This window comes from Bos indicus, chromosome 29 (genome assembly GCF_029378745.1).
Source record: "Bos indicus isolate NIAB-ARS_2022 breed Sahiwal x Tharparkar chromosome 29, NIAB-ARS_B.indTharparkar_mat_pri_1.0, whole genome shotgun sequence".
NCBI classification, from domain to species: Eukaryota; Metazoa; Chordata; class Mammalia; order Artiodactyla; family Bovidae; genus Bos; species Bos indicus.
The window spans coordinates 50,049,825-50,069,831 of NC_091788.1; the positions used below are offsets into that span (position 1 = coordinate 50,049,825).

Below are 20,007 nucleotides of genomic sequence, written 5' to 3' on the forward strand. Positions count from 1 at the left end.
AACCGTCTCCACAAGCCGCACTTTATTTGAGCGTGATGGCTGGCTCCCGTCACAGGCCAAACCAGCTGGGGACGCCCCCGCGCCGCGGGTCGGGGCTCTGACGTTGCTGCTGCTCCTCCAGCACCTGGTCCCGGAGGTCCTCGTCCGCGGAGCTGCCGCCGGGCCGCTTCCCCTTGGGAAACAGATCTGGGAATGTGAAGGTCTGCCCGTGTGCCTGGGGAGAAAACACACGGGCTCAGCCAGGGACCCCCGCGGGGAGGTCCCATCCACGGGGAGACTAAACTGCCCGCCCCACGCCTGCAGGACAGACGCACAGCCAGAAGACAGGTACACGGGCCAGGCCTCGGCCTTCGGCAGCGGAAGCCACTGCTGTGACAGGCCCTTTCTCACTGAGGCTGGCTCTGGAGGAGTGTCTGCACTGGGGGAGTCCAGCAAAGCCCCTACTCCCGGCAGGAGCTGCCAGGCCAGGTTGCAGGCAAGGGGGCGAGGAAAACGGGCACGACTCGCGTCTGCTGCCTCCCCGGAACATTTCCTATCCGAAGCACCTACAGGCTCACCCACGTTAAAGACTAAGACCCCTCCCGGCTCAGCTCGGCAAACAAAAGACATGTAATATACAATGAAACGTACGTGCCAAGTAGTCCACAAATCAAGACCGGCTTTGCAAATTAACTGGTTTTACATCTTTCACTGAAAGTTCAGAATACAGGAGGGCCAGCTAAGTCCCAGCCTGGACCCCAACACACGGCCGGGGTACACCAGCCCCGCCCTTCAGGGGGCCGGGGAGAGGAGGGGACCCCAATGGCGGGAAGTGAGGGGCCACCTCCGCACATGGCATGTAGCAAAGCGGCTCCAAAGATTGGGGGGGACCCCAGCGATATTCCCTGTGCCACACCGTCCACCTCTGGACGGGCAGAGAGGGATGGGGGGCCGGCACCCGGATCTGGAAAATTTTAATAAGTAAAATCAGTGAAGTGAACTTGGTTCTTGGAGACCCTTGTTTTGTGAAGAAGTTTGGATTCGGGCAGGCGGCCAAGCGTGATCTGCAGCAGCCCACAGCGCCGGCCCCGAGAGTGGGGTGTTCACAAAGCCCGCTCACGCGGCGAGCGCAGGCCTTGAGCCATGAAAGGCCGCGCCTGTGCGCGCGGTAGCCCGCCTGCAGGAGGGGTCGCTTACACACTTCAAGACTCTCTTTCTTCTTCTTTAAAATACCAAAGGGCAACAGTTTACATGCAGGGCTGCTTGCCCAGAATGGGGGATTTATGTTTAATATACCGAGGTGATGCTGCTAGTTTTCTGAGGTGGGGAACCCAAAGTGACATTTTTAACTATAAATACAAAGACGGCAATCCGCAACAGCCTGGGAGGGATGGAGGGCGCCACGGAGAGTCCCCCACCGCCTCTCCCCGCGACGGGGCTCCCTGCCTAGAGAAGGTCACCCTGTGCTTTCAGAAATAACACTCTCCACCCTCGTGAAGCTGATGAGCAGAAAAGCATAGGAGGGGGTGGGGGCCAAATCCAGATTTCTTTACAAAACAGGGGTCTCCAAGAACACGCAGCCTCTGTCCCTGGCAGGCTGCAGCTGCAGCTGGGGGCCGAGGCTCCTTGCTATGGGGTGACCCAGGCTCGCCAGCTCCCCAACTCTCCACCAGAAAGACATTTATTGGGTTGTGGGGGGAACTCTGGGACCCTCACTCTGTGACACCAGCTTTCTCAAAGCAACCAACCCCACACGAGTCTGGGGACTTCACTCGTCCTTTTGGCCGACGCTCGGCATGCTCCACCATCAGCTCTGATGAGGGGCTAGGAGGGAGGCCTCCAAGCACCCGTGGGGGACAGAAAAGGGAGCCCTTCAGGGGGTGAGGGCCCAACCTCCCGGCCGGTTTCCAGGCAGAGATCTGCTGGAGTCAGCAGGGAGGGAGTCCGTTACGAATTTAATTTTGGAGCAGAGGGAAGCGTGCCCGGTGGGGACGCGCTGGGATTTCACAGGGAAGAAAGGCGGCCGGGTGGCAGCTGCAGATACGCGGCTCGGCTTCCAGAGCGAGGTGGGGCCGGGAACGCTGGGGCTCGGATGACTCAAAAGCCACTTGTAACTATAGCCCCCGCTCAAGGGCCTCGTGGCGAATGCCGACATATGGGGTGTCAACCGGCTGCCATGACAAAGACAGATGGCCCGGCTGAACGCAGAGGACACAGGCGTCTTTATAAGGCCAACGGCTGCTCTCCCGGCCTGGATTGGCTGATTTTATGCACGGCAAATATTAGGCCAAATAATTACGGGGGCCCCCGTTTAGAACAACTGTGACTGGTTTTCAGAAAAGCTGCCATGCTAACTGGGTCTTTCACCAACTGCCTCCTAAGGCCCGAAACAGGGCCCTGGGCGGAGGCGTTTTCATAGCACCACCACTGCCACCTAGCGGCCGGCCCGCGCCGCCCGCCCGACCAGGCCGCTCACAGGGAAACGGAAGGGGTTGGCAGACCCCTGCCCCCACCCCACCCACGCCAGGGTTTCAGGCGGCAGCTAGCCCTCCGTGCGCGGGTCCAAGGTCACCTGCCCCATCAGAGGGATCCCACCTGGAGCCCGTGTGCCTCGGTGCCGGCGGCCAAGGCTGCAGATCCTGACTCCAGGGGCTCTCTGTCTAGGGGCAGCTCAGACCAGCAGGAAGGGCGGAGAGGGGCTTTGGAAACGTGGGTCTTAGTCTCACCAGCTCGGGGTTTCAGTCAGCAAAGGCTGAGCTGGGTGCTGGACCCCGTTCCCTCCCCCTGCCAGGCAGGAGACCATACAAGACCCTGGCCGGGGTCGGGGAAGGCAGACCCCACAGTCCAGTCCAGGGGAGAGGGGGTCAGTCAGGACCAGGACTCCCCACGCGGTCTGCCCCGGAGACGGGGGCCCCTGCAGCCACCTCCACCCCAGGCACCGACCGCTCCCTGGCCTGGACGCTGGTTACTGTCTGAGCCGACCCCCAGGCCAGGGAGCCTGCTTCTGCCCTCAGCACATTCTCAGCTGGCCCCCGAGAAGTTCCCCAGAGCCCGCCCGGCCCCCGCCACCCCAGCTGAACTGCACCCCAGCTCCTCCAGGGGCTCCGTGCAGGTCAGAACCAAGGGCCAGCCTGGGCCTCGGGCTCCGCCCGCCCGGGGCACGGCGCGGCTGGGTGCTCACCAGCTGCACGTAGGCCACCTTATAGTCTGGCTGCTTTATCCTGACGTTCCTGTGATCCCTCCTCCTGTTGGAACCTGTCGGAAGCGGGAGAGACAGAAGCCTTCACTCCCAGCAAGCAGCTCTCAGCCCACTACCCCAGGAACCCGCTTTCTAGAAAGAGGGACACACGTGGGCACCCACTTCTGAGGGCAGCAGGCGCACGCCTGTGGGCACCAGCCTTTGCTCGGTGCAAACCCAAACGGGCCTAAGACAACCGGAGAGCCGGCTTTCCCTCGGTGTCATGGAGGCTCTTGCAGCCTGACCTCCCTTCGACAGAGGGTCGTCATATTTACAACTAGGCAACCAGGGGCTGGGAAGCAGGGGTCAACAGGAAGGAATGAGAAAGCCCAGCAGAGTAACATGAGCACTTCGCGGACCGACGCCAGTGTGGGGGCGTCAGGCGGGGGCCCTGCTCTGAGAATTGAGCGGGAACCAGGCCTCCGAGTCCCAGCCCCGGGAAGGAGGCCCACTCTCCCCCGGCGGGCCTGTTTCCTCACGTGCAGAGGACCACGTGCTAGAGGGGCTGACGGGGGCCAGGCCAGCGAGGCTGGCAGCCTCCCTGCTGAGCTCGGGGCGGAAGCCCCGGCCCGGGACCCACCGTGCTGCACCCTCGTCCGCACGGCGGCCACCGGCACATTGTAGACGCGCTCGAGGTAGTTCCTGAGGTCCACTCTGGTCATCCTGGGCAGGAGGGAAAGAGGGGGGCTCTGAGCAGGGTGGAGAAGGAAGCAGCCTGCCGGGCAGCGTAGCTGCTGAGTGCAGACACCGGGCGGGAGCTGGCCAGGGGTGCCGGGGCTGGGGCCGGGCCCTGCTGACCCTGCAGAGGCGTCTGGATGCAGCGACGTGGGGGTGACAGGGGACCAGCCCCCAGGACTCAGTCCTGTTGCCCTGCCTGGGGGCAAGCTGACGAGCGGAGGGGAGGGGCGGTCTGCGAGTGCCCTCTGGCTGCCGGGAGTCACCCGCTCCACAGCTGCCACCCTGTCCACGGCACCCACCCCCCCCCCCCCCCGCAGGCATCTCCCAGAAAGGATGGCCAAGGCGGTGGCGGTGCTGTCCCCTCTGCCCGACAGGGCCCAGCCTCTCCTGCCCTGGCCTCCGAGGCAGACGGCATGACCCTCAGCTCCCATGGAGGCTCGAGCTGAGGCCAGAGCCCCGAGGCCTCAGCATGGGGTGCAGAGAATCTGTGTCTCCTCAGCAACGGGGGCCTCTGTGAAGCACCCACCCAAGGGCGGAGGCTTTGGGAGCCGGGGTCAGAGCCCAGCCTCCTGGGAAAGGCAGCCAGGCCGATGCAAGGAAAGAAGCTGGGTCTCTGAGGCTGGACTTCCCCAGGGTGGCGAGGAGCCCAAGGCACCCTTTCCCGAGGCTCTGCATACACCAGGCCTTGGTGCAGGGCTGCCTGTAGAGTTTTTGTGGTGGGAAGAACCTTGCTGTGAGCGGGATTCAGCAGCACCTCCAGAGTCGTGGGCCCCTCGGCCTGAATCCCTCTGGGGCGGGGGAGGCTTACTCCATGGGGATCCGGAACTGCACGGTATCCTCGGGCTGGGCCGTGCCGGGCCGCACCAGCTGGATGAAGAAGTTGGTGCGGAAAACCCGGAGCTGGGGGTTGCCCAGCTGGTACAGAGGGTACCTGCAAAGCGGAGGGGGGGGTGGAGAGGGGTCATGTCAAACGCCCAGAACACGAGGCTCCCGGGACGCCCCGACAGGGTCCACAGGTCATCACGCCCACGGGGCTGAAGAGCCAAGGGGGCAGTCACCCTCAGGTCAGCCCTTCCCTCACCCGGTGTGGGGCAGCCAGTCCCGTCCCCAGGGCAGTGTGGCCTGTTGACCCTCGAGGTCGGCCTTTGGAAAGAACCAGTGAATGATTCACGAACAGACGACGTGCCCACCCTGCCCTGTCGAAAGGCTCAGAGTCACGTGTTTGTTCAAAGTGCCAGCCGCACAGGCACTCGGCCCCCGCATGGCTGTCCCCCCGGAACGGGCCCCCAGCTCCCTTCCGCTCAGGTGAGGTGGGATCAGTCAGAACCAGCTTAATCCGCACTGGCTCAGCCCCGGTGAGAGGACAAGGACAGGGCCACCTCCACCCCCGCCCCTGCTCCCCCTGTGCTGGAAGCGCCAGCTCATCCTTGACAAGAGTGAAGATCAAACGATAAAGGGCGAACAAACAAAGGGAAAACAAGATAAGGGGCTCAGGCGAGCAGTGTGTACAGGTCAGCGGTCACGCTCACTGCCCACCTCCCTCACCCCTCAAACCCCCAAAGGGGGGCAGAGACATCTAGAATGCATGGGCAGCCACCACTTGGGCTCCACCCCACCCATTCCAACTGGACCTACGCCCCCATGGGCCTGGTGGGCGAGGAGGCCACACTGCCAACTGGACCCAACCAGGCCTCGGGGCTCATGGTCCAAGGAGGTGGGGGCCCAAGGTTGGCAGGGCCTGTGAGGGATCAGGGGTCCAGTGGGAGCCCAGGAGAGGTGTTTCGGTGGAGGGTGGGCACAGGGGCTGACGATGCCATCAAGGGTCCTGGTGACCAGTTTGCAGCATGGCACACGACCTCTGATCTGGGGGAGCAGCAAGCACAAGGGAAGGGGGGCCCAGTGAAGCCAAGTCCCATGATGCCTCTGGGCCTTACAACTCTGGGGAGTAGGACCGGGCCAGGGGCCGAGGTCCTGGGTGGGGCATCCTGAGGGTGGCAGGGGCTGGGGGCCCTGACACAGGCCGGGACGCTCGCAAGCAGACCAGCGCTGAGCTGAGTGCCAGCTGACGTTTACTGGGGTCTCCTCGTGACCCCGTCGCACGTGGCAGCTGCCGGGACACCAGCAGCAGCACCTCCCGACGGCAGAGCGTCGGGCGCGGGGCGGGCGGGCCGGCCCACGACCGAGCCTCGCCCTGTCCTCGTGGGGGCCGGGCCGGCGAGTGGCCACCGGGCTCGCCTCTTCCCCCTGGTGACCGGCCGCGTGCACTGCAGGGGCCACGCTCCGGGCCCCTGGGGAGCTGCCGGGGCGGGGGGCGCGCGCAGCCCGCGGGGCCCGAGGCCCGAGGCTGGCGCGGACCGGCCGCACCGACCTCCCGCCCGCCTTCGCCGAAGGCCAGGCTCGACTCCGGGGGAGGCCCGGGCCACGCGGGCCCCGCAACGACCCCCGCCCCGGGCCCGCCCCGCCCCCACGGGCGCCCAGACGCCGCGCGTCCCGCCTGGGCCCCGGGTCCCGAGTCCGCGGCCCGGGGCCCCGAGCCCAGCCTGGGGGCGGCCACGCCCCCGACCCCGCGCGCCGGGACCCCCACTCACAGCACGTTCCGCGCCATCGCCCGCTTCCGGGGCCGCGGGCGGAAGGAGGGGCGGGCCCAGGCCGGGCCCGCCCCCCGGCGCAGCGCCCCCTGGCGCCCGGGAGGACGCGCGCCGCCCGCACACCTGGGCCCCACCTGGGCCCCACCTGGGCCCCAAGCCCTGCACACTCAGCGCCCTACTTGTGCCCCGCAGCACACCCTCGTGCCACCAGGCCCATACGCCCTCCCTCCGCTCCGGAGCCCAGCGCACCAGTGGGCCACCACGGATACCGCCATGGATGCCCCCAAGACTCCAGCCTAGTGCCCAGGGACCCTGCTGGCCACTCACCACCCAGAGCCTGCCACCCTTCCAGCTGGTGGCCCAGGTGGGAGACTGGGGGAGTGGGGAAGGTGTGAATTCGTGGGAGGCCCCAGTCAGTAAGGGATCCGCCTGCCACTACAGGAGACCCAGGTTCAATCCCTCAGTTGGGAAGATCCCTTGGAGAAGAAAATGGCAACCACTCCAGTGTTCTTGCCGGGAGAATCCCACGGACAGAGGAGCCTGGTGGGCTACAGTCCATGGGGTGGAAAGAGCCAGACACCACTGAGCGGCTAAACCACCACCTCTCTCCACCTGGCCCCTGTGGCTGCCTCCCTCTGTCCTGGAACTCTACTGCCCCAGCCCAGTCCTTCCACCCCATGGCCAACTTCTCATGCCCTGAGACGACCGCCAGGGACCCTCAGCCATGCCTGCCCGCCCCCCCCCCAGCCTCCCTAAGGCCGTTGGCTTCTCCAGGCCGCAGCTGGCCCGCCCTGCTTCCAGCCTTGGCACAGCCCTCACTGGGGCCCCGTCACAGAGCGGGATCAGAGACCCTCTGTTGCTCCCCCCACCCCCATGTACGGGCAGACCCGGGGGGAGTGGGGCTCCAGGCTGGGGGCGGGACGGCAAGGAGGCAAGAGCAGGGGAGCCTGGGAGGGCACAGGGGCTGCTCCTGGGGGCCCCGGGGCGGGAAGGGCCTGGAGGGCCCCCCCTCACTCTCATGCTTGGTGCTGGAGACCCTAAGTGGGCTCTTCTAGGATGAAGAGACTGATGGTGGGCGCTGCTGCTGGAGGGCTCAGCTGTGAGTGGGGGGCGGCGTGCCTGCGGGGGAGGGCAGGGGAGGGCCGCAGCCAGGGCCCAGCGAGGCTGATGGTGACTGTGGCAGGGCCCCGGAGGTGGGGAGAGGGCGGGAGCTGGAGGACGGGGGTCCCCCAACCTGGAGGCCGGGGAACTTTCTGTTTCATTTGTAAAGCTTTCACTAAGCAGCCACGTGCCAACCCAGAAGCCTCCATGTCGCTCCTAACGTGGCTAGAACACGCGGATGGGAGGCGGCATGGGTCGGCGTCCTGCTGGACCTTGGTAGGCGACACTCTGATCAGTCAGGCTGAGAGCGTGGAGGTCCTCGATGGGGTCTCAACGGTGCGGACCCCACAACACTAGACCCCTTCTCTGATTGTCTGCCAGCTGGATTCTTCCCATTCCGGCCTGGGACCTGTGAGTGTGAGGTGGGTGAGTCTCGACCCCCACAGCCCGGGAAGCCGGTGGGTGGCCTCCCACCCCGCTCCCCCCCACCCTTCCCCCAGCCTGGGTCATCACCTCCCCCCCTTCCTGAGCAACACACAGCTTCGGGGGCTGAGTCTGCCAAACAGAGGAGAGGATGCCAATTAAATTCAAAGCTCAGATAAACAACTGTCTTTATTGTTTTTTAATAGCGTCTTTAAAGAAAGATTTTAAGTTTATAGGGAAATTGCTGAGAAAGTCCAAAGGATTCCCATACACTCAGCTTCTCCCATAGCATTAACACTTACACTAACGTGACACGCATGTGGCAGCCGATGGAGCAACGCTAATATATTGTTATTAGCTAAAGTCCATAGTTGGCTTGGAGGTTCACTCTTGGTGGGCATTCTACAGGTTTTGCCAGATGTTCAGTGACATGTGTCCATGTGCCAGCACCTAGGGGGAGAGTTGTTGCCCAGAAAACCCGCGGAGCGGCTCCTGTCCACCACGCTCCTGACCCCCGCAGCCGTGGGTTGTCCTGCTGTCTCCGTGGGTCTGCTTTGCCAGGCTGTCCTCCAGTTAGGGCCCCACGTGGTAGCCTTTGCAGACTGGCCTCTCTCTCTTGCATTTACGCTTCCTCTGCATCTCTTCACGGTCTCCCCGCGCCTTTTCCTTTAGAGCTGAATGACACTGCATCAGACGACCGAGGATGAGATGGCTGGATGGCATCACCGACTCGATGGACGTGAGTTTGAGTAAACTCCGTGAGTTGGTGATGGACAGGGAGGCCCGGCGTGCTGCAGTCCATGGGGTCGCAAAGAGTCGGACACGACTGAGCGGCTGAACAGAACTGACTTGATACACCATCACCTGATGTACTGCGGAAAGGTACCCACTCCCCCACTGAGGGGCATCTTGAGGCTTCCCCATGTTGGCCATGATGAATAAGCTGCCGGACTCATCCAGGAGCAGGTTTTTGCATGGTCTGAAGTTTTCAGCTCTTTGGGGTTAGGAACCAAGGATCGCGGTGGCTGAACCGGGGTGGGTGTGTGTGCCGAGTCGTAGGACGCCGCCTCACGCTCCCACCAGCCACGAGGCAGTATCTGCTGGTGTTAGTGTTTTGGTTTGGGCCTTACAGATGTGTAGGGACATAGTTCTTTTATTTTAGGCAAACGTTTTCCTGTGTTAGATCTGACATCCTGACATGGGCCCCCCCACTCCAGAGCTTGGTGCCAGGGAGGCCCAGCAGTGGCCCAGGGGAGGAGGCGCCCCCACAGGCAGGTGAGGAAGAGGGTGGGCAGGAGCCCTCCCAGGGGGCAGCCTGCCCGCTGTGCTTTGCACGCCATACTGGGGAGCGGGGGCTTCTTCCTGAGAGTAGTGGGCGTCCCTGGAGGGCTCCAAGTTGGGCGGTGCGGCGGTGGGGTGGAAAGATAAGACGAGCCTGGAAGTGCCTTGGGGCTGCTGCTGAGAACCACAGTGCCTGAAAAAGATGCAAGAGTGAGACGCACTGGACCGGCTGGGGAAGGTGCGGGGAGCAGGGGGGCAGAGGTGGGAGGGGGCTGTGGTTTTACAGGAGGCCGTCAGAGAGCCTCACGGAGGAGCCGGCATTCCCAGGGCACGCAGAGGCTGCGTGCGAAGGCCCCCAGTCACGTGACACAGGCAGAGGGTGGGGTGGAGGGGCGAGCCCTGGGCCCGCAGGTCTCCCCAGGTTCACAGGCCCCGAGGCCGAGAGGGTCTCTCCCTCCTGGGGTCGGGGAGGGGGGCTTCATCACAGAATACAAATGAGTAAATCACTGGCCACTGACCGTGCGCTCACCCTCCGGCCTGTCTCGCCTCCTCGAGGCGGTGGGGGTCCTGGAGTCAGTCCCGACTCAGGGTAGGCTCTCCTGCTGTCAGCTCCCTTCCCTGGGTCTTTTCCCAAAGCTTCCCTGTGAACGTCACCCCAGCAGCACAGAAAAGGGACTTGCTATGAGCATAAACGACTAGGCACCCATGTCTGCTTCACGACTCTCGGGAGTTTCAGGAGCTGGGGAGAAGACAGCAGGCGCTGTGACCAGTGATGCTGTCGTGGATCTCACTGCTGGGGGCTTCAGGGCAGGGAGGTGTGGGCCGGGGGCTGGGGGCAACACCAGACATACGGGTCTCATGAATCTCAGCATCACGGCCTGGTCTTGTAACCTGGGAGACTCCGAATGTTCCAGAAAGTTCCGAGGGCCATTCTGAAGAGGGAGGCGGAGCCCAGTACCCTCCGATGGAGGTACGTGCAGTCGAGCACACGTCTCGTGGAAGACGTTTGCAATGGTTCTCGTGCCCTTTCTAGGCATGAGGAGATGCAGGAAGCCGGGTTTACAGCATGTTCTCCTGGAGCGCGGTCTGCAGGCCAGTCCTGCCAGCTTTCCCAGGGTGCCTCATCCTGCCCTTTGTCCTCAGCTCCTGCAGGGCGTGTTGCTGGCCAGCGCCGGTGGTGGGTGATGACTTCATTCCTGTAGAACTGGATGGTGGGCAACATTCCTTATTTTACAATCCCTTCCTCTTCCGTCTTCACTTGAGTCAAGTCTCCGAGGGCGCCGCGTGACCAGCCTGTTCCGTGGCGAGGATTTCCGTGACGGGTGGCTCGGGTTATGTGACTGGACTGGACCCTGTTACCCCAGGCCTCGGGACCCCCAGTCTGACTCCTCTGTCATGGGGCTGGGAAACGGGCCTCTCTCGCCGCTTCTTCCTGCCCCTAGAGTTTTCCTTGGATACAGTGACTGATCTGACTGAACTGTCCGTCTGGTCAATCCTTTCAAGTCGTCTGTAGTCGTCATTCATTTTATCTGAGGCTCAATCGCGTTCTTTTTGATCAAAGAAACAATCGTCTTGTAAAATGGGCCGAATACACATAATTTAACGAGGGGCGTTGATAAGGTCACGAGCACGTCCTTAAGCTCAGAATGTTAGGCGTGGCCCTGTATCTCCCCCGGTCATCTGGCCAGTCTGTTCTGTACCAGTTGCTATCTTTAAGGGAAATGATACACTGCTCATAAAGTCCACCAAAGATGTCTGCACGTCCGAGGCCAGCGGTGGGCCATCATGACCCCTTACAGGATGGAGAAAGGAATGTTATCTTCTAAAGAGTTACATGGTTGACGTCAAGACAAGAAAAATAGATTTTTATGGTTGAGCAGGTATTCCTTTCCTTGGGGAGGTCTGGTTAATGCATAATGCAGATGCATAATGCCCGCCAGAGGGGAGCGGGGAGGCCAAAGGGCAGGGGAAAAAAAATGTCATGTTAAAATTTTCCTTGCCTTGCTTGAGAACTTGAATTTTTTTCCTCAGGTGTCTGCCGTCCATGTTGAGAGGTACTGGTGTGGCCTGGCTGGAGGACGTCCGCTGAGCCCCGCAGGTCTGTCCCCAGGAGGTCCTGGCACCGTTGTGGGACCAGGTGTCTGGCTTCCTGGAGGGTAGAGGGGTCGCCTCTCGCTGGGGTCTGCACACAAGCACCAGGGTCCTCAGCAGGGAGGGAGCGGGGGTGGGAGCCGTGGGGAGACTCGACGCCCCAGTTGTCTGCACTCGCACTTGCTTTGCACACCTTTCTGGCGTGTGGCTGGGTCACCCGTGTTTCTGACTCTGTCACCGCCGTCATTTGCTCACGGTCCCCTCTGAGGCTCTGTGATGTGCTCTGGAGGTCCTGACCCCCAGCACCTCAGGACGCAGCTGTGTTAGGACCGGGGCCTTTGCCCAAGCAGTCAGGTGACAAGGCAGTCACTAGGGTGGGCCTGCTGCAGGGGGACCCGGGTCCTTGTGACAAGAGGTCAGGACACAGACAGACGCAGCAGGACGGCCCCGTGAAGACTCGGGGGAGCGCGGCCATCTGCAGGCAGAGCAGGGAGTCTTCAGGAGGACCCAGCCCTGCCCACACCTGGGTCTCGGGTTTCAGCCTCCAGGAGAACGACAATAAATGTCTGCTGTTGAAGCTGCCCAGGCCATGGGCCTTTGTCATGGTCACCTAGCAAACTAATGAAGGTGTTAATGTTTTCCTTATGGATTTCCAAGTGCATTTAATGTATTAATTGTATTACCCCCTCGGGGCTTCCCTGGTGGCTCAGTGGTAAAGAACCTGCCTGCCAACGCAGGAGACACAGGTTTAATCCCTGGACGGGAAAGATCCCCTGGAGAAGGAAATGGCAACCCACCCGAGTATTCTTGCCTGAGAAGTCCCACAGATAGAGGCACCTGGCGGGCTACAGTCCACGGGGTCACAAAGAGTCAGACACGACTTAGTGACTGAGCAGCAACAATCACCCCCTGGTCTGTCACATTTTAGCCCAAATATTTTCCCGCTTTTCTCATTTGCCATTTAGTCAAAGACAGCTCCGTTGAGGTGTAGTCGGCGTGTTAATGCAGTATACTGCCCGTTCTAAAACGTCCCAAGTGCTGACCTGTGCAGACACCGTGAGACCGTCACCCCCGTCAGGATGGCAGGCACGTCCGTCACCTCTAAGAGTGTCCTCTGGGCCCTGCAGCCTCTCCCCCCACCCCCCCATGCTGTGCCCCACCCCCAGTTCTTAATAACTAGCGGCTGTGTCCATATCCATTTTCTAGGGTTTTCTATAAATGGAAGTACGTAGCATGTACTCTTTCTTGCCTGACCTCTGTCTCCCAACATGACTATTTTGAGGTTCATCCGTGCCTTTTCATGCATCAGTGGGACATTCCTTCTGATTGCCATCGTATGGATACAAAAAGAATTTTGTTTATCCGTTCATCTGCTGATGGACATTTGGCTTGTTTCCAGTTTTTGTCAATTAAAAATAAAGCTGCTATTTACATTCATGTGAAAGTCTTTGTGAGGACAAACATTTCCTTTTCTCGTGGGGAAATGCCTAGAAGTGGGATTACAAGATCACATGTACACTTAACTTTTACAGAAAAAGAGCCGCTGCCAGACTGGGTTGCTTTATGCTTCCAACAGAGACGTGGGGCCCCTCCTTGCTGGCCGTTTGGACGGTCAGTCCTTTTGACTTTAGCTTCTCTCCTAGAGTGATGTCCTGTGACTCCATTTTGCTTTTCCCCGGTAACCGATGGTGCCGGGCACTTTTCACATCCTGATTTGCCGTCCAATTATCTCGTTTGGTGAAGTGTCACTTCTAAGACTGCGTTTTCCCCATTTTCAAAAGTTGGTTTACTGTTGTGTTTTCAGAAAGTTCGTTATCTACTCTGGATCAGCCCTTTATGAAATGTGTGCTTCGCAAAAAGTGGCTTATGCTTTCATTGTCTTTACAATGCCTTTTGAAGAGCACATTTTAAAATGTCTTGATGCATTTCAACTTATCCATTCTTTTTTTTTTTTTTTTTTTTAGGGCTCATGCTTTCCATATCGAATGTAGGAGACCTTCGCGTTGCCTGAATTCACAGAGATTCTCCCCTGAGTTTTTATGGCTCTAGTTTTACATGTAGGTCTATGATTCATTCACTTTGAGTTAATTTTTGGATGTAGTATGAGGTATAAATCCAAGTCCTCCTCCTCCTCCTCTTTTTTTTCCCTTCATTTGCTTGTGGATATCTGATTTATTGGAAAGGCTGTAACTTCTGCACTGAATTGGCCCTGCACCTGTGGATAATCAAGTTTTCCATGAATTAAGGAGTTTCTCCTTCCTGCTCTTCAGCCTACGTGGCTTTTTCTTCTTTCTTGATTGCACTAGCAAAAACCTCGAGTACAAAGTTGGATGGAAGTGGTGAGAGAAGACACTCTTGTCTTGCTCCTGGCTCAAGTGAGAAAACATTCAGTCTTAGACACGCTTGTTGGGCAGAGGAAGTTTTCCTGTATTCCTAAGTTTGCTGAGAGCTTTATTTTTTTTTTTAAGAAATCAGGAATGGGTGTTGAATTTTGTCAAATGCTTTTTCTGCACCTACTGAGATGATTATATGGGTTTTATTTTTCAGTTTGTTAAAACGGTGAATTACTGACTGACTTTTCAATGTTGTCCCAGCCCTGCATTGCTGGGGTAAAGCACACTTGGTCTTGATGTTGTATCGACTTACACATATCGAGTTCTGTTTGTAAAACTTTGTTTGGGACTTTTCTGTCTGTGTTCATGAGAAACAGTGGCCTGTGATTTTCTCTTCTTGCACTGTCTTTGCTTTTGGTTATCAAGGCAACACTGGCTCATAGACGAGTCGACGATTTTTGTAGAATTTGTGCATTGTCGTTCAGTAGCTCAGTCGTGCCCAACTCTTTGTGACCCCGTGGACTGCAGCACATCAGGCTTCCCTTCCACGCTCAAACTCATGTCCATCGAGTCAGTGATGCCATCCAACCATCTCGCCCTCTGTCACTTCCTTCTCCTCCTGCCCTCAATTTTCCCAGCATCAGGGTCTTTTCCAGTGAGTCAGCTCTTCACATTAGGTGGCCAAAGTATTGGAGCTTCAGAGTCAGCGTCAGTCCTTCCAATGAATATTCAGAGTTGATTTCCTTTAGGATTGATGTAATTGCTATTAGTTTTTCTTTAGCCATTTGGTATAACCCACCAGGGAAACCATCTGGGTCTGGAGCTTTCTTTGTGGGAAGGTTTTAAGTTACACTTTCAATTCTTTAATAGATACAGAGTCATTCAGATTATCTTTGTTTGATTGGTCTTTGGTATTTTGTTTTGAAAGACACTTTCATCTCACTTGTTAGGTTTATTGTCATAAAGTTGTGCACAATATTTCCTTGGTTATTCTTTTAATAGCTGTACAATCTCTGTTGGGCTTCCCTGATAACTCAGTTGGTAAAGAATCCACCTACAATGCAGAGACCCCAGTTCAGCTCCTGGAGAAGGGATAAGCTACCCACTCCAGTCTTTTGGGGCTTCCCTGGTGGCTCAGCTGGGAGAGCGTCTGCCTGCAACTCGGGAGGCCTGGGTTCGATCCCTGGGTTGGGAAGTTCCCCTGGAGAAGGGAAGGACTACCCACTCCTGTATTCTGGTCTGGAGAATTCCATGGACTGTCAGTCCATGGGGTTGCAGAGAGTCAGACACAGCTGAGCGACTTTCACACTCTGTATTGATGTCACCTCCTCGTTCCTGATGTCGGGCACTTCATCTCTCACTTTTTCTCTTTTCCTGATCTGGTTTATCAGTTTTTATTGGTATTCTCAAACAACAGAGTTCTGGGTTGGCTTTCCTGCTTTCTCTATTGTTCTTCTGTTTTCTGTTTCATCAACTTCTTCCTGGTCTGCATTATTTCCTTTCTCATGCTTACTTTGGGCTGATTTGCATTTCTTTTCCTATTTTTCTTAAGGCAGAAGCTGGGGTCACTGATTTCAGCGCTCGCTTGTTTTCCATGTAGGCGTTTTTGCAGGAGAAATTCCGCCCTGAGTCCTGCTCTAACCGTTTTGCACAAGTTCCCATGTGCTGTCTTTATATTTTCATTCTGTTGAGAATCCTTCCTAATTTCCTTTTTGATTTTTCCTTGACTCACGGACTATTTAGAAGTGTGTTATTTAAATTCCAAATGTTTGAGAATTTCCCAAAGACTTTTTCCTGTTATTGATTTAAAATTTAATTCCATTATGGTCAAAGAATATAATTTATGTAACTTGAATCCTTCTCAACTTATTAAGCCTTGTTTAATGGCCCAGAACACGATCTGTATTGGTAAATGTTCCATGTGCACTTGGAAAGAATGTGTATTTGAATGGCATGCTCTATAAATGTCAATCAAGTCAAGTACTGCCCTAGTCTCCTAACTTCTTGCTGATTTTTCTGCACTAAACAATTAATCATTAATTTCCAATTAATTATTGATAGAGGGGTACTGAAGTCTCGGAGTGTAACTGTGCATGTCTACCCTGCCAGTTACAGCCCGTTTAGCTTTATGTATATTTCAGAGGTCTGTGATTCCTTTAACCTTTGTGTGTCTTTATACTTAAACCGTGCTTCTTGTAGGCAGGACACAGGAGGATTCTTCCTTCTTTAACCCCAGTATAACCATCTCTGCCTCTTAACTGGGGCGTTTAGACCAGCTGCACGTAACGTGCTTGACCGCGGAAGGAAGCAAGTGCACCGTTTCTCACCCGTGTTCTGTGGGTCCTGTCTCTTTTTTTCTCCCTCTTACCTCTTCTGCGTCAATCGAGAGTTTTCTGAATTCCATTTTATCTCCTTTGCTCGGCCTTTCTGTGTTGCTGCTTTGGCTTTAAGGGGTTTGCAGTGCTGACTTCTCGCAGTTGTTTTTGATTGATTGGCTCTCCTCCTCTTATGGCTCGCTTTTTCCTGCTTCTTTGCCTGTTTGCTAATTTTTGATCAGATGCCAGACATTGTGTGTTTTCCCCCTCGTTCGTGCAGGACCTCTTTCTACTCCTACGAACGTTCTGGAGCTTTGCTCTGGGGAGCAGTTAAGTCACCTGGCCATGATCTGATCCTCTCTGGTCTGGATTTTTTTGGGTTTGTAAGGTGGGCCTGGGGAAGTGCCCCATTCGGGGTTAACTGCCCCCAGGGTAATGCAGGAATTTTCCAAGTGCCCAAGGCCCCGTGAAGTGTCCATTTTCTGAGTCTGGTTGGTGGGAACGGACCCTGTTCCCAGCCCTGCCTGAGCAGTGGGCATGGGCCCCCGCCCCTCCTGGTGGTTCTCTTCCAAGCCTTGAAGAATTTCCTCCGAGGCACGTGTTGCTCTTTACCCGACTGGGTGTGTGAGTGGGCCCCTCTGCGGGCCTCCAGGGCTCCCTACGCACGCACTCCTCTCCAGCGCTCTGTGCCATGAACTTTCGTTGCCTGGGTCTCCCTGGACCCTCAGCTCTTTCTCATCAGTTCAAGGGTCCCACTGGGCTCCCCCCACTTCCCCTTCCTCTCGAGGAAGCAAGTTGAGCAATTCTGAGCCTGAAGCTTTTGCTTCTCATCTCCTAGGGACCGATGTTCTTAACTGTCTGATGTTTACTGTCCTGAAAAATAAACTGTTTCGTGTACATATATGGTTTCTTGATGATGTTGTTTTCTTTGGAGAGTTGCTCCAGGCAGGAGGATAAACGTGGTCCTTGTTTCTCCATCTTGCCCAGAAGCAAATGTCTGCCTTTTAATTTGGATGAGCATTTTTTGATATACAGAAACAAACCTTTTAAGCAATGAAATTTACTGAGTCTTTTCTTCTACGATACTTTCATTGTTTGTAAGCTTAGAAAACTGTTGCCAGGATGAAAGCAGATAAATACATACCTATATTTCTCTCTAGTTTTACTTTAAACTTTTTTCCCTCACATACTGACCTTCTGTAACTCTCCTGGCTTGTGTTCTGATATTTGGTATATTTGGGCCTGGAGTAAAAAAATCTCATTACCCTTTTTCTCGTCCTGAATACATTTCTGATTTTTCTCAACCTCCTGATTAAATATCCTGCAACCTCTGATGGAGGTGCTGCCAGATTCTTACGGTTTCGTGGTCATCAGGATGATAGATGTTGTAGAATTGAAATAACGTGTGCGACCTACAGGAGAAGACGAGGGGCTGCACACCGCGGCCTGTGCCTGGCGCCTCTGCTGCTGCCGTGTGACCCTGGCATCAGCTCAGCCCACCCTGAACCCTGTTTGCTCTTCTGGAAAATGCAAGTGATGGGAGCGTTTGCCTCCTGGGGCTCCTGTGAGGGTTTCCAGAGACAAAGGCGAGGCGCTCTGCCTGGCTGCTGGTCTGCAGGGAGCCCTCCACACACATCAGATATGCTGCCTCCACTTCTGAAATCTGCTCTTAATTTTCAAAATTTTCTTGGCTCTTCCTGCCTATTTTTCCTTGTATGCGAATTTTAGGTTTGTCTTGCCAACTCCCTCCCCACCCCTGGCTCACCCCTCACCCCCAAATAAATCCTATCAGAATTTTGGTTGGAAATCTGGCGAACCTATACATGAATTTGGGAAGATCTGATGTTTGCAAACGTCCTACCCAAGAACGTGGCGTGTTTTCTCTTTCTCTCTTTTTCAGACTTCATGTTTTTATTTCTCATTAAAGTGTGTTGTTTTCTTCCTACAGATCCTGAACATTTCTGAAGAAGGTTTTAGCAAAGTATTTTTTATGTTCTTTGCACCCCCTCTCCTTTTTGTTTGAGAATAACATTTTTTAAAATTCTGCTTCATCTTATAACTGGTGGTTGCTAGAAAATCATAAAAATATTAATGTAAAATGTGTATTTTGCATCTGGCGCCTTTCCTGAATTCTCTCATCCATTCTGAGCTCTCTTCCGCTGGCTCTCTCGGGGCTCCTAGGAATGTGGTATTTTGGTCTCCTCCTTTCCAGAAGTTGCACATCTTATTTCCGTTTAACATCTTTTGCATTGTCTTCGGTTTATGGAGCGGGGCTGAGCAGTAATGATGAAAGCAGGCGTCCTTGTTTGGTTCCTGTCTTGGGCTGCGGATGCCTCTGCGTCCCACCGTCCCGGGTAGATAAAGGAAGCGCTTATTTATAATTTTCTATAGTTTATTGAGCTTGGTGTTTTGTTCTCAGAAATAAGGATTGACTTTCAGCAAAGATCCTTCCCCCGATGTTTAATGATCATGAACTATTTAAGACCTGCCAGAAACATAAATAAAAGTAGGAAGAACCTGCGTCTGCCGCCCACCACTTGGCTTAAGAAAGACGAAGGACGTGAGGAAGGGTCCCGGGGCTCTGAGTGACCCCTCACCAAAGAAGCCCTCCCCTGCAGAGGGGACCGTTCATCTGAGAGGTGTGTTCCTCACAGGCAGGCCTATGGAACTTATGTCCATGTATTGAACCACATTTGGGGAGTCCCATGGCCCTGTGTTTTTCCTCTGGTGCCTTTCTCAGCGCTCCCAGCACTGTTTGGGAACCTCTGCCAGGGCATGCATGCAGCTCTGGGTCATTGTTTCAACCGTGTCAACTCCACTCACAGATACTCCCCAGCAAGCCTCCTCTTGGTGGAGGATTGGAGCTGCTCTAATTTTCCGTAATTACCAACAAGAGTGTGCACTCAGCAGAAACCAGTGGGCCTTTGCAAGCTGCCCAGGGGCGGACAAATGAGTCTCCCAGGTCTCATCCTCCAACGCCTTCTCCCAGGATGAGCGAGCACGCTTCAGCGAACACCTCTCTCCCCAAGCCCAAGAGGGAGGTGCAGACAGGAGTCTTGTGAGACAGGGCCCCCCTCCTGGATCACGCCCCCGGATCACAGCACCGACACGGGGCCTCCAGCGTTCCGGACACGATCAAGGCCACGCACCCCGCTTGTCCGGCCCTTTCATCTCTCTTGGTCTGGCAGAGGTCATCACTTTTTTGTTGCTCTTCTCAGTCACTTTATTAACTTTTCAGATGCCAGTGTCATAACATTCTTGCTTGTTTACAATTGAACATAACATTGCCAGATAGCCATTCTTCTCTTAAGTAGCTGTGATGAAACCGTTGTTTTCACATGGTATTTCCTTGCTCCTCCACCCACGTTCATGGTAAACCCAAGTGTAAAAAGATTACAGACAGCAAACAAAGTGTATGCGTCCTCGTGTGAATGCTATATTTTGTAGCACCCAGCGTGCATCATTTACGTATTTTCACGGGCGTGTGGTTGGTTTATAAAATTGAGTCCATTGCTGCTGTATAACAGTGATTCGGTTATACGTACGTACACATTCTTTTTTTTTTAATATTCTCTTCCGTTATCTTTATCACAGGGTATTGAATACAGGTCCCTGTGCTACGCAGTAGGACCTTGTCATTCATTCGTTCTTTTTTGCCTTGAAGGATCGGTGACAGCTGTGAAGAGTCTGGGCCGGTTTTCTTGAAGAGGATCTCACAATCAAATTGGCTGGACAGTTTCTTCACGGTCAGACCCAGGCTGAACTTTGGGGCCAGAGTACGGCCTCAGTGGCACTGGGTCCTCTGGGCTCTTCATGGCCAGGTGCCCGAGGCCTGAGGCTCTCGCTGGTGATGGTGCTGAGACTGATCACCAGCTTCAGATGAGGCTCACCAGTATTCTGTTTCCAGGTACAATTTTAACTTGAAAAATAATGGGAGAAATGTTCACCTCTAGGGTGCGAGGCGCTCATTCTGATTTAGC

The 20,007-nt window shown here is 55.9% G+C and overlaps 1 protein-coding gene and 1 long non-coding RNA gene across 14 annotated transcripts in view; one reads left to right on the forward strand and one right to left on the reverse strand.

The window, feature by feature from the left end:
- Positions 1-6,515, reverse strand: MRPL23 (mitochondrial ribosomal protein L23). Of its 6 annotated transcripts, none has more exons than XM_070782633.1 (5): positions 6,484-6,515; positions 4,704-4,826; positions 3,798-3,880; positions 3,161-3,234; positions 1-214 (listed from the first exon to the last, which is right to left on the reverse strand). In XM_070782633.1, the coding sequence occupies exons 1-5, from the start codon at positions 6,498-6,500 to the stop codon at positions 50-52; spliced, it is 462 nt and encodes a 153-aa protein (XP_070638734.1). In that variant the 5' UTR covers positions 6,501-6,515; the 3' UTR covers positions 1-49. The 6 variants fall into 6 exon arrangements, with proteins under 6 accessions (XP_070638734.1, XP_019810831.2, XP_070638737.1 ...); XM_019955272.2 differs by lacking the exon at positions 6,484-6,515 and adding an exon at positions 5,830-6,064; XM_070782636.1 differs by lacking the exon at positions 6,484-6,515 and adding an exon at positions 4,977-5,091 and having other exon boundaries at positions 4,650-4,826.
- LOC109554635 (uncharacterized) overlaps positions 5,135-20,007 on the forward strand; it is a 26,828-nt gene continuing 11,955 nt past the window's right edge. For 4 of the 8 annotated variants that reach the window (XR_011564879.1, XR_011564881.1, XR_011564882.1 and 1 more), the window contains exons 1-8: positions 5,135-5,200; positions 6,676-6,847; positions 6,925-8,006; positions 8,680-10,258; positions 10,432-11,168; positions 11,320-11,386; positions 13,344-13,436; positions 19,692-19,934. This is a non-coding gene — a long non-coding RNA (uncharacterized lncRNA). The remainder of the gene's footprint in view (positions 5,201-6,675; positions 6,848-6,924; positions 8,007-8,679; positions 10,259-10,431; positions 11,169-11,319; positions 11,387-13,343; positions 13,437-19,691; positions 19,935-20,007) is intronic. The other 4 variants (XR_011564883.1, XR_011564885.1, XR_011564880.1 and 1 more) reach the window with 4 other exon arrangements.

What these genes read in the sequence shown, in the direction of transcription:
- MRPL23 (XM_070782632.1), bottom strand. Translation starts at nt 4,326, where the DNA reads ATGGGAGCTGAGGGTCATGCCGTCTGCCTCGGAGGCCAGGGCAGGAGA. An exon ending in CATCCAGACGCCTCTGCAGG is followed by an intron (nt 3,881 to 4,015) that starts GTCAGCAGGGCC and finishes CCTCCTGCCCAG; the next exon opens with GATGACCAGAGTGGACCTCA. An exon ending in GCGGACGAGGGTGCAGCACG is followed by an intron (nt 3,235 to 3,797) that starts GTGGGTCCCGGG and finishes CGCTTCCGACAG; the next exon opens with GTTCCAACAGGAGGAGGGAT.